This window comes from Anolis carolinensis, chromosome 2 (genome assembly GCF_035594765.1).
Source record: "Anolis carolinensis isolate JA03-04 chromosome 2, rAnoCar3.1.pri, whole genome shotgun sequence".
NCBI classification, from domain to species: Eukaryota; Metazoa; Chordata; class Lepidosauria; order Squamata; family Dactyloidae; genus Anolis; species Anolis carolinensis.
In genome coordinates, this window is record NC_085842.1 from 312,174,846 (window position 1) to 312,188,299 (window position 13,454).

Below are 13,454 nucleotides of genomic sequence, written 5' to 3' on the forward strand. Positions count from 1 at the left end.
GTCTTACTGGCCTTTGCTTTCAAAGGAGGCTACGTTTCTTACAGCTGTGAATATGCACTGTACAGATTTATGTAGGCAGTCCAAGCTGTTTACTAAAGGGAAATTATTCCCTTTACACTAGATAATATTAATGTAATAGCTTTCAGTCATTGTAACATCTCATGCATTGCTTGCTTTAATAAGCGGTAGTGAATTATTTTTGATGGATGTAACACCTCTCCATGGAGATGCTGGGTATTAAAATAGTGAGGTCCCAGTGTGCTGTTAGATTATAGCATGCCTAGGAAGAAAGCCCAGGGTGGTTTTAAACAGGTAAAGAGCATATTTTGTCCCCTTAATGGTTGGTGGTCACAAGGACACAGGGACCATGATCTGTTCCTACCTCCATGTCATCCGCGAAGTGACTTTAATAACTTCTATGGAATAGGCACAATTATTTTGTACAAGAAAAAAATGGGAATGTCTTCAATTTGGGTGGCCAGGTTTGCAGAGTTGTACTAATCGTTCCCTGAAACATTGACATTCAGTGCACTTGTTGGCACCTCCTCTCAGGAATAGCAAAGACTCTACTACAGACTTACTTGGGCTCATGCCATGCATACTCTGCCTCCCGCCACGTGATGATGGCACTTTCTGCTGATCATTGTAATACACCGCTGTGTGTCTTAGCAGATGGCACAATTGTCTTGAACCTGGCAGACCAAGCAGCGAAGCACCGAATTATGAATAATAGCCTTGGGCGAGCCGCTGTTGCTCAGCCTCAGTTTCCTTATTTCAAATGAAAGCGCCCATTAATTTTCTTACTTACCATGAGAGATTTAACTGGGCATTTATATCCAGTTTGGTTCAAGTTGGTCTTCCATTGTTGGTGGGATAGGTGTTCTGTGTGGAGTGGTGGAGTGGTGTTGGGAAAGTAATTTCTTTGGTCAATGGACCAACCATGTTTTTCAACTGAATGGCTTAAAAATTCAACTCACAGGATAGATAATGTGCAACTGGTGAGTGCCCCCCTTGGTAACATAGCCAGTAGATGGGGCAGTCCCATTAAAACAAGCATTCTGAATACATGACTGCAATTACAGTTGATTCGCCGTATCCACGGATTCGGCATCAAAAGGATTCAGCTATCCACAACACACAGAATTCTGCATCAAAGGATTCAACCATCCACAATACACACACACACATAATGCAAAAGCAATCCTTGATTTTGCCATTATATATGTGGGAGGGCACTTTACTATTCTATTGTATATAATGGCACTTGAGAGTTTTGGTACCCACAGAGGGTCCCGGAATCAAACCCCAGTAGATGCATTTTCCACTGTGGCTCTTCATAGTTATATTGCCTGATGCTTGATTTATTTATTCGGAAATAAAGCCTGCTCTGTAAAAGTGAGTCTTGCTGTGGCTGGAAACTGCAGAGTCCAACATACGGGAAAGGTCTCTTAAAGCCAGAAAGATTTTACTTCATATTAAAGGTAGTTAGGACTGGGATGCCACTTTTTAAAAGGCACAGGTTGTTTATTTATTTATTACTAATGGCTGTCTCTATTGGGCAGACCTGAGGGAATTTGGAAAGAGTGATGAATAGCTGGCGGCATCTGAGCCGCTGGAAAGAATGGTTAAGGGTCTGCTGCCGTTTGGTTTCCGGTAAAGATGCTTGGATAAATCTATTAGCAGGAGTTCAAACATCCAGCTTGCCCATTGCCAGGGCCTCATTCTCTGTTAGTGGAGTGATATATTTTTTCATTAGGAAGTGTTGACATAAGGTAGCAAAACTGTGTATAAACAGGAGAGGGGGGAGCCAGGGAAGCTCAAATGAGCCATTTTTGAAAGGAAAAGTTCCTTGTATTGGCCAGGGGGAAGTGATTAATGGAATGGGTCGGAAATGTTAAAAAAAAGAGAAGGAAGGACGGAAAGAGCTGGGGGGTTGCTCATCCCAAAATAATCCCTCTCCTCCTCGAAAGTCCATTTGGCAATGGTCCTCTGAATATTGTGGCACGTGGAGGATGGAGACAAAAATACCCCATAAGTCTGTCATTGCAGGTGGTTATTACAACCTCTGACTCCCGGATAACTTCCTGTTTAATCAAGGCCATTGTGAAGGGAGAGAGGGAGGGAGAGAAAGACGGAAAAGAAACTCACTGTCTGTGTATCATTTGAACGTTTAGTGAACTTCCCCACATTCTTAAGTCTCCGAAGTTGAAGTGCTGTTGATCTGTGATTTTCTTGAGACTTGAGAAGCCAAACATTCTTGCTGTTGACTAAATTAAAAAAACTTTATGGACTTTTTGTAAAGTTCTGGCTGAGTTGATGTACACTTTAGCCCTGTTTTGAAGTCACTCTGTATTGCGCATCAAGGCAGATAGAAATATTTTTTCTTCTTCCATGCATAGAGACGTTTTTCTTATTAAGGAAAATGAGTTAATGGCTTGAGTAGATAGCAGTCGTATGGCCAAGAGGCTTTCTGTGTATGCTTAGAGTTGAGCAACAGTATACAGTATGACTTGCTTGCCTGGTGTTTTTTGACATGTATATTCTGAGCTTATCATGATGTCAGAAGAAATGTGAGACTGATGTTCTAGAAGCTGACAAACAAGAAACAAGGCCAAAGGGCTCTAGATCTAGCTATCAATCTGAGGCAGAGGTCCTGTCTGAAGCTGGTGGAACATGACCTTTTGCTAGCATACTTATCCAGTGGTCCAGTGCCATAGATTGAGGGAGACAACTGGGCAATGGATAAGAAGCATCTTTGCCAGTGTACCTCCATCTATGGCTGTTTGAGTTTGAGGTGTGGAGCTGCTACTAGGTGCCTTCTTCCACTTTACATTGCCTTGCAAAACTTGTTGCATAAAGAGATATTGGATGCCTCCTTATGCAATATGGGGGAAAGTAGTTCTCTTTGTATAACTGGGGTTGTGACAGTGTAGAGCCCGAGGAGAATTCCAGCTTGTATGTGTCAACAGATATATATTTGGGCAAAGTTGAGATTAGCAGTTCCAAGAAGTGAAGAAACGGATGCTTTGCCTTCCGTAGTGTAATGTTGTTTCGTACATATGCATTACTATATTGCCTTCTGTTTAAGGGAATCTTTTTTTTCATTCTTTCTTTCATCCATCATTCCTTTCCTTATTCCTGTGTAGATGAGAAGTTTGACTGGTCTGGTTTCTCTTGTCTGGTTGTTTATGGTCTGCTTCAGGCAAGGGAGTATCCCGGGTCAGTACAGCATCATGGCATGAGATGCATTAACTTTTTCAAACTTCTGTATGCGAAAAACATTTGAAGCAAGTACTGTAGTTGAATTAGTTTTTGAGATGCCCATGGTTTGCAGCACTGATCAACACAAGTGTTCGGGATCTGTGAAAGGAGACGTTAACACCATCAGCGAAGTTGAATATTAATCATTGCAGGTTGGAAGATGAAAGGATACTTTTTAAATAAAGTACCCATCAAGGATAGTTCAACATTTAATTGTGGAAAATTTCAGCTAATGATCCCATCTGTGTGCATTGAGAGGGATCAGGGAAGTCCAAGTTCTAGTCCAGATATAAAACTCACTGGATCACCTTGTTCTTAGACCAACCTACCTGAGAAGTTCATTGTAAGGATAAAAATACGAGAATCTCGTAAACTGCTTTGAGCTCAGTGGAAGATGTGTGTGATATACATGTAAAGAACAATAATATGTTAACATGTAGTGCTGTATTCCCCCCTTCTCTCTCTGACCCGTCTGTAATTCATGATAGCAATAACAAAATATTAAGTTGCACTGGATGGGTTGGATTAAATGGCCTTTATGGTCTATGGTTCTAAATAATGTTAGCAAGCTAAATGTGGGTGTCTAGATGCAATACATCCAGTTGTAATTGGCAACCTAAGTCAATGGGTTATGAAATGTTGTTGAATATGTCTTTGTCTACATCTGTGATCAAGTTGGTCAGAATTAAAACTGGAGAAGTCCCATTCACTTTTGATGATTGTGCAGAATAGAAGGCTTTGCCAATTGTTGCTTATCTCACAAAACAAGATAACAAGCATCACCTACTGAAATGCCTTATTCTACACAACCATAAAAGGCATATCATTGAATACCAAAGTCAGACTTGTCTGTGCCATCGTATTTCTGATTTCCATGTGTGGTTGTGAAAGCTGGACAGTGAAGAAGGCTGATGGATAGAGAATAAATTCATTTGTAATGTTGTGCTGGAGGAGACTTCTTCTGATATCATGGACTGCTAAAAAAAACTAAAAATAAATGGTTCTGAGAGCATATGGAGTCTGAATGCTCTAGAGCAGGCATGGGCAAACTTCAGCCCTCCAGGTGTTTGGACTTTAACTCCCACAATTCCTAACAGCCTATCAGCTGTTAGGAATTGTGGGAGTTAAAGTCCAAAACAACCTGGAGGGCCGATGTTTGCCCATGCCCACTCTAGACCAGTGGTTCTCAACCTATGAGTCCCCAGCTCCCAAAAGTACTGACAGCTGGTAAACTGACTGGAATTTCTGGGAGTTGTAGGCCAAAACACTTGGGGACCCACAGGCTGAGAACCACTGCTAGATACTACCTTGACTGCGCTGAAATTGTCATATCATGAGAAGGCATGATTCACTAGAAATGACAATGTTCAACAAGGTAGAAAGCAGGAGAAAAAGAGGAAGGTCACATTCCAGGTGGATAAACTCAACCAAGGAAGCCACAGCCCTGAGTTTGCAAGACCTGAGCAGGCTGATGACAACAGGGTGACTGCAAGGTCACCATAAGTCAATGTCAGCTTGATGACAGTTAGCAACACAAGATAGAAGAGTCTTCTCCAGTTTTCCTTCTGGCAAACCCTATCTGTGATACTGGCTACACCTTCAAAAGAACTTTCTGGGCAGTTCACATAGTTTTACAGGAATAAATGGAGATAAATTCTCTGTCCTAACTTTATGCTTGGAAAGATCTTGCCAGATCTGCTCTTGATGTATTGCCTTGACACCAAGAATTGGATTGCAGCATATCTGGATCCCGTCTGGTTGATTTCAATCGGATGTCCTTGTGAAAGGATGTTCCCAGTGGAGGCTTCCCAAAATAAACAAGGATTTTGGAGAACCTCAGATCATCCTAATGAGATATGCAAATACCTGCCATTCGTCCAGTTGTACTAAGAGGTTATGTGAGGCAAAGAAGTGATTCAGCAAAGCTACACGGAGAATGTTAAGATGGAGAAGTATTCCAGCTGAATAGTACAAAACCTATAGAATTTGTAGACTGTAGGTCTCTCTGCACAGGTCAGATGGATTAGATTCTGACTCTTGAAAATGAATGCGGATTCATATATGTGTGTGAGAGTGTATGTTTTTCTTGATAGGATATATTATTGTGATTTGTGTTCAGTTCTAGTTTTCAGTGAGTTAGTAAACATGTATTTATCAGACTGTTTCTTACAACACATGTTAAGGAATTGGGTATAAGTAACCAGTTATCTATAGTTATTCCCAGTGTTGGTTCTTGGTAAAGGGCCATTTGAAGCTGAAGTGTTTTGAATGAATGCCTCATTATGAAAAAGTTTTTTTCCAAAAAAACCCTATTTCCTAAGGAGATAGAAAACGCCGAACAATTAGAAAGTGTATAGTAAAGTATTTCACAAGTAACTCAATTTCCTGTCTGCCCCATTGTTTTCAGTCTAAGTATATCCTGTTAAGCTGTATATTCCTGTTCAAGGTTGTACTTTGATAAAATGAGATTGCTGAGTTGCGTACGTACATATGCAGGCAGTTCTTCTCTCTCTGTTCAGTAGTGATTTCTTGGACAAACAAAACCTAGGGATGAGTGGAAAGGGGATGTCTGTCTATTAAGTATGTGCCCATCCCTGTCGGCTTGTATTCTTGTTGTTAATGCCACATGTCCTGACTTTGTATAGCCAAAGGCAATGCTGATAATTTGCCAGAAAGTTGAGGTTGGGCATACAGGTTGGCTTTGGCTTTCCTTTCTTGTTTGCTTTGTAATGAACAGTATGGGTCCAGTTTAATCTAGGCTCAGATGTATGGCAATTCTTAACGCAAACCTGTCATAGGATTTTCTTGGCAAGATTTGGTCACCTTCCTCTGAGGCTGAGAGAGCGTGACATGCCCAAGATCAGTTGTGTTACAAGATGAAGGGATTCAACCCAGGTCTCCAGAGTCATGATCGAACACTGAAACCACTGCCACTCTGATTCTCTTCGAAATAATGTGACTCATATATATATATATTTGCTGCTGTTCCTAACAGACCAGATCATTGAAAAATAAATCTGTCGCTGAGTTTTAGTTGCTGAGATCTTGGAAAGAAATCTTTTCCAGGCACTTAGACCCTGTTATTGTTTAAAAAATCTACTACTTTATGTAACAAGTGCTTTATAAACATGTCTCGCCAGTGTTCCTGTGTTCCAAGAAATGTCATTTTGAGCCCCTTAAGTTATCCAATTAATGGAGGGTGCACTATTGAGAATTATTGTTAATAAGGCACAAAGTTCTGGGTATTTTGTTAAGTTTAAGGGCCCTTCCACACAGCCATATAACTCAGAAATATAAAGGCAGAAAATCCCACAATATCTGCTTTGAACTGGGTTATCTGAGTCCACACTGCCATATGTTCCAGTTCAAAGCAGATAATGTGGGATTTTATTCAGCTGTCTGGAAGGGGCCTGAGAGGGATTGTAAGAGGCAAAGAGGTCACATCAGAGAAGGCACATACTAGGTGCAGTTTTGGTATTGTTTACTCTAAACAAAAGTTACTGCTATAATGAATGATTATCTCTGGCAGGGATATGCCATTGGCACATGCAGGTTTTGGAAATGTCAGTTTCTTTGGATCATGATTCCCAAAATGCTGCAGATAGCATGGCCAATGACAGTGCTGACTCTGGGATTTGTAGTCCAAAAAGTTAGCTTTCCCCTAATGCCAGGTTCTTGAGGACACCATAATTCTTTCTACCTTCTGAGCAGGCATCAACATTAATAGAGGTGTTGGCAACAATTCTTTGCATAGTTTCATCTGCAAAGAAAATCAGAGTGAGATTCTCCATATTTCAGTGTTATATCTCTGCTTCCAGCATGATACCCTTAATGGAAAATGAAGTGGTCCTGATTTTCTTGTGAACAGCCAGCAAATATTAAAAACACCCAAAATGCTGGAAAATAATAGTTGGAACTGCTGGCGGAAGAAGGCAGAAATATGGATGGGTTCCTGTTAAAATAATAAGAAAATAGGAGGAACATAAAAAAATTCAAGGAAAATTATTGAAATGTTTTTGGCAAAGAGTATTTCCTCCTTTTTCCTCCTTCGCTCAACTCTGCCTCGGTTCATCTCAATAATGGAGCAAATGCAAACTCCTTTTGGATCTTGAGCTGCAGCTTAAGCATGGCACACTGGATTTCAGCACTCGATGACTACCAGGGAAACAAATCCAACCCACAAAAGAAAAAGTGGGAGGCCATTCCAGCCGGTCTGTGACCATGTGCTCATTGACTAATGTGATTAAGTGGCAGAGTGGAGCCGAGACACGGGTGATGAGTTTGGGTGGGTGTATCATAAAGAACTGTGCTGTCTCTGGGTAGACAATTAGTAATAACTTCCTAGTAAACCCCGTGGAATGTGCTTCATTTGTCTGGAGAAACTGTTTGCAGCTTGCTTTTTAATTTTATTTTTTTTAAAGTGGTACATCGTGCTCATTTCTTAATTTGTTTCCCTTTTTCTGTTGCAGCAAGTTGTCCAGACTCTGTGCCTTCCTCCACCGAGACGGGAGGAACTAATTATCTTGCCCCTGGGGGGCTTTCAGGTAAGAAACAGGGTTTCATTTGGATCCCTGCCGTTGTGCATTTTCAGTACTTTTAATCAGTCTAGCTCCAGTTTTGTACATGGCTGCTGGCTGGGAGATTCTGAGATTTGTAGTCCAAAAAAGAGGTCACTTTGCCAAACTCTGGTGTTTTGGATTGTTATGGTTTAAGCAACAGCGAGAATTACTTCTGCTTTGGTAAACTGGTGGGATAGACAACATCTAGTCCTGTTTTGCTCCTTCTAAGAGCAGGAACTTTTGGATTCTCAGATATTAGGAACCATCAGCAACTCGTTTGTCTTGAAGACCTTTAATGGATGGTGGAGCTCAATTTGGCCTGAATGGGCATTGATTTTTTCCAATTTGAATTAGACGCACTCACTCAGTTGTTGAATAGTGAGTCATATAAATAGATCCCATTGATTTGGGGTTGGGACTACCAAGAGTATTCAGACCAAAGATGAGATGGAATTAAGGCAATACATACCTGTCAAAAACACTGAATTAGTTTCTTCTCCTTAGTGAACACAGATGCTTGTGTGCACTTGATGTCCAAAAAGCCAAAGTTTCAGTGCCACAGAAAGCTGCTATTGGTCACAATTATTTCACACTTGATTTGGGCTCAGAATGGAAAAAGTGCTTTCTTATCTTGCAATACCAGTATTCCATACCTAGGCATCCCGGTGGAAACAAAGCTAGGAAACTACAGGCCCAATTATTGTCTTGCACTTTCCTAGCTTTTCTAACCACCAGATATTAAGACTTTTGGTGAGGTTATCTGACCTCTGGACACCAAATCACTTTGAGCTTTCAATAGTGTGGCTCTTGAATTCAGTGTCATTGTATGGCTTCATGCAGAATAGTTACCATAGATCTGAGGATTGATTTTTTCCTGGCAGCGGCAGTATGGTCACCTCTCATTTGCACTCCTTCTGGCATAATAATAAGCCTTTCTCCATCCTCTGTTGTTAAGAACTGGTTGGGATTGTCGACCAAGGCTTCCAGCAGACTAGCAGCTCCTTTCCAGCAGTTCGCTGAGACCATTGTCTGCCTATGTGATTTATGCACCGAGAGCTAAATTATATACTGTCCACTGCAAGGGTGTGCCGGAGCAGGCTCCTGCTTTTTTTGCAAGGTTGCAAGTTCAGGCTGGCTTTTGGTGATTAAAGTGGAGTGCAAGGCATTTGGGTAGCTCACGCAGACTCATTAAAGTTTGTGTCTAGGAATGGCTCGGTTTCTGGGGATGGTTTGGAAGAAGAACATCTTGGAAACTGCATAGACTGGGTCTGGTTTGGAGAATGGTTGCTCCTTGGGGTCACTTTTGACTTCTAACTGATGTTAATGGTTGCAATCCTTCATAGATCCATTCCTAGTGCATTCAAACCAGAGACAGCTATTATAATACCCATCATTTGCCTCTTTAGATGAACCCGCGCCTTGAGATGGCACCTAGTGCATCCCTTAAAGCTGTGTATCCCTTTTGTAACATCCCTTCCCTTTGCCAAAGAATACTGGCCCGACTGATGGTTTGTAGAAGGGTTGTGCTCCATTCATTAATCTGCAACCGAAAAATCGAAAACATGTCAGCTCTGAAGAGTGTGTTTGTGTGCCCGCCTGCTTTTCTCTCCAGGAATCGCATCCAGCGCAGCTATATTTAAGCGAGCCCTTGTTTGCTTTCCTTTTAGTGTAATATATTCCCTGCCTGTGTCATTTGAGAGGGGAGTATTCTGTTTGTTCAAAGGGCCCTAATGAGAATTAATCAAATGCGAGGGAGGAGGTGGAAAGAGGAGGGGGGAGGACCAGTTTGCGGGGTCTTCTTTTCTTGTTCATTTCGAAAAGCAGATTTTGGAACTCGAATGTGTTCCAGTTTTGCCTTCATCTCGGAAAGCCAACCTTAGGGAAGATTTTAGAAGTGGAGGGAAAAAAAGAACAAGAAAAACACGATAATGCTTAAAGGTGGCTTACAGCAGGAAAAAAAAACACCATAGTTTGCAAGAGGGTGGGGTTGAGTTCCTCAGGATACCACATGAAATAAGCAAAAGGAAGCACTAGCTTTGAAAGGGAGGCTCTTTTTGAAAGGTTTGTGTATTGATAGGATCTTGGTCTGTCTAGTCGGCTGCAGACGGGAGGCAGGGAAGGGGAGAGGGAGCAGCAGCGCTGGGCAGGAAATAACGTCACTGGCTCCGAGGAATGCTTGCTTGCTTGCTTAAGGGGGGCAAACCGCTTAAGTTAACACAGAAAGAATTGGTAAAAGGTGCTTTCTCTGAGCATTTAAACCCTCATCAAAGTACACCCTATCCCTCTCAAATTCTGGTTTACGTTTTGTATTTGAAGGACAAATCATTTGGGGGCTGAGTCTGGATACTCCTCCCTTTTGACTGCACACGTTATATATATTTAGTTTAATAAGGAATGGGGAGGTGTTTTCAAATCACAAAAGCTGACATCTTGCCACATGAAGGAGCATTTGTTCTGGATTTTGCTTGATTTATTATTAACCCCCAGTGCTGCAATGGGTTAAACTCTTGTGCTGGCAAGAGTGCTGACTTGAAGATTGGGTTGCTGACCTGAAGGTTGCCGGTTCAAGTTCGGAGAGAACTCTGTTAGTTCCAGCTCCTGATGCAGGGACATGAGAGAAGCCTCCCACAAAGATGGTTAAAACATCAAAACATCCGGGCATCCCCTGGCAACGTCCTTGCAGACGGCCAGTTCTCTCACACCAGAAGCGACTTGGCAGTTTCTCAAGTCGCTCCTGACACGAAAAAAAATTATTTGGAAGGGTGGCTCTGAAAATTCACTACAGTCAGTAATTGAAGCATGGATACTATATGACTGTACTTACTTGTTCCGAAAGCCCCATTGATACCAGTGGGAGAGACTTTGGCCCATGCTTACACCCATTATCACCCATTCAGGATGCTCAGAACTGAAAAGTACTTAATGCCAATTGGATTTTTGCAGCAATTCTCTAAAGCCAACTTTCGCTTCTCTTTACATACTTAAGAAATGCTGCTAGAGATTGTATTTGAACAGGACTTTTAATGCCCTGTCTCTGGGGCATTCAGAAGATGGCCTCTTATCTGTACTAATAACTTATCTAAGTTAGGGGATGGTTCATAGAAAGGTAAATGCAATGCTTCCTTTTTGTTTCTCCCTTCTTTTTCATTAGAGCAGTGGTTCCCAACCTCTTTTAGACCAGGGACCACTTTGACCTGGGTCCACTTTCCAACATTAGTACCAAAAGGGTTATGAATAAGTTTTTGGTCAACTGTTTGATTTGGTTATTTGGGGTGCCGATTCAGAAAATTGTATTGGATAGACCACATCAGCTCTAGTTTCTGATACAGAACATATGCCATCCAGTAGTCGCCATCTTGCTCATCCACAGAAAACCATATTTAATAATCTAGAGCTGATGTTGTCTATCCAATGCAAAGGTCAGCTCTGCAGAAAGGAGTGGAAATAAAATAAATAAAGAAATAAAGAGGAATGAGGTTCGTGGACCAGATTTTTGTTCTTGTGGCCCATAGCTGGGTCACGGCCCACAAGTTGAGAACCATTGCATTAGAGCTATTTCAAGGTAGAGAAAGTAGTCTTCTTGACTTTCTCCAAAGAAGCTGTGAGATGGATGTTCTCACCCTGGAGATCAAGGATCCACTGCACTGTTTCTTAGTTCTAGTAGATACATACCTTGTGTTTGTATGTGTATAGTGTGGACTAGCTGGTTGTCTTGGATTGGATCAAACCTGAGTCATCCTTAGACGGAGCCCATTGAAAGCAGTGGGAGCTGAGTTAGTCATGACTTAATTAATTAAGTCTTGTTTTCATTCAGTCTACCCTAAATAAGACAGTCTGCATCCAATCCGGTGTTTTGAAATGGTCTTTCTAAAAGAGCATGACCGTGTTGCTTCCTCCTAGACAAACAAAGACTGAATTCATTAATCTAGTAGCAACTTTTATTACTTATCTGCATACCATTACATTGATTGTGTTGTGTTTCACACTTGTTATCAGCTTAAAACTGCTATTGTCCCATCACGGAAACTGCTGGCTCCGGCATAAAGTATAAGTCAATCTATTTCGAATGAGTACAGTCCACCCTTGGTATCCACTGAGGTTTGGTTCCTGTGAATACAAGAATCCATGGATGCTCAAATCCCATTATATATAATGGCATAGTAAAATGGTTTCTCTTATCTAAAATGGCAAAATCAAAGTTTGGTTTTTGGATTTTTTGAAGGGAACATTTTCAATCTGTGGAAGCAGAATCTATGGATATGGATGGATGACTGTACTATACATTGAATGCTAAAATGGGGAAATGAAAGGATTTGGTTTGGGTTTATTTTGCTTTGTGAGAAGTATGGCTGCATCTACACTGTAGAATCAATTAGACTTGTGACTCAGTGCTATGGCATCTTGGGAGCTGTAGTTTTGCATGATTTTTAGTTTCTCTGCCAGAGAATGCTGGCACTTCACTGAACTAGGTAAAGGGTAAAGGTAAAGGTTTTCCCTGACATTAAGTCCAGTTGTGACCGACTCTGGGGGTTGGTGCTCATCTCCATTTCTAAGCCAAAGAGCTGGTGTTGTCCGTAGACACCTCCAAGGTCATGTGGCCGGCATGACTGCATGGAGTGCCGTTACCGTCCCGCTGGAGCGGTACCTATTGATCTACTCACATTTGCATGTTTTTCGAACTGCTAGGTTGGCAGGAGCTGGGGCTAACAGCGGGTGCTCATTCCGCTCCCGGTATGTGAACCTGGCACCTTTTGGTCCTCAAGTTCACTGACCTACAACTTCTTAATTCCATAACATTGAGCCACAAGAAGTGAAGTAGTGCCAAACTGCATTAATTGTACAGTGAAGATGCACCCTACAGCATCCAGCAAATACTTCGAACTGCAGCCATTTCTGTCTTGGAGAATTTCTTGTTCCTTATTGAAAGGGTTTTATTTTAGTTTTTTTGTTTTTGTTTTGCTATTGAGAAAGTATTGTATGGAAGAAAGGAAGATAGTATAGAGACAAAAAGTGTGCATGAGAATGCAAGAGAATGGGAAGGAAGGAATATGTATTTATGTGTATGTGTGTGTGTGTCCATAATTTGCCCGAAGAATGCAGCAGGGCCTGGTGTTTTCTTTCAGGAATGCATATTAAGGCTTGCAAAAACTATTTCGTTCTGCTTCATGTGGCCGAAAGCACTCTCCCCGGTGAATGACGAAGGTGTGGGGATGGCTGTGCCCAGAGGATGTGGGAGGGTGACCAGCCTGGAATGAGGAGGGAGAAGGACACGGAGGGAAGGAGAGCCGCTGCCCAAGTGTTTCCCCCTCGCAAATAACCAATCTGAGCCTTTCTTTCACTTGCTCTGTTTGCTGTTTTTCTTCCTGGCTTTGCTTGGAGTTGCGGTGGTTCCAGCTCATGAATGAGGCTCAGTTCAGGGTGGGAGGAAAGCTGGGCGCTTGGAGCCAGTGACTTGATTCTTTTGGCAAGGGAAGAAAAAGAGAGAGCGGGAGGAAAGGGAGGAGGGGAAGGAGGGAAGGGAGGAGAGAGGAGGGGGAGAGAAAGAGAGGGATAGGTCTATATATCTGCGCCATGAAGTTGGATGTGAAAACTTAATCCTCTGGGGGTCTTCACAAAGGAACTGGTTCCACCAGA

The 13,454-nt window shown here is 42.0% G+C and overlaps 1 protein-coding gene across 1 annotated transcript in view; it reads left to right on the forward strand.

Moving 5' to 3' along the window:
• Positions 1-13,454, forward strand: part of smad7 (SMAD family member 7) — a 58,993-nt gene that overhangs the window by 8,114 nt on the left and 37,425 nt on the right. Inside the window, exon 3 of the mRNA XM_062972566.1 lies at positions 7,731-7,805. Within this exon, the coding sequence (XP_062828636.1) occupies positions 7,731-7,805 (75 nt within the window). The remainder of the gene's footprint in view (positions 1-7,730; positions 7,806-13,454) is intronic.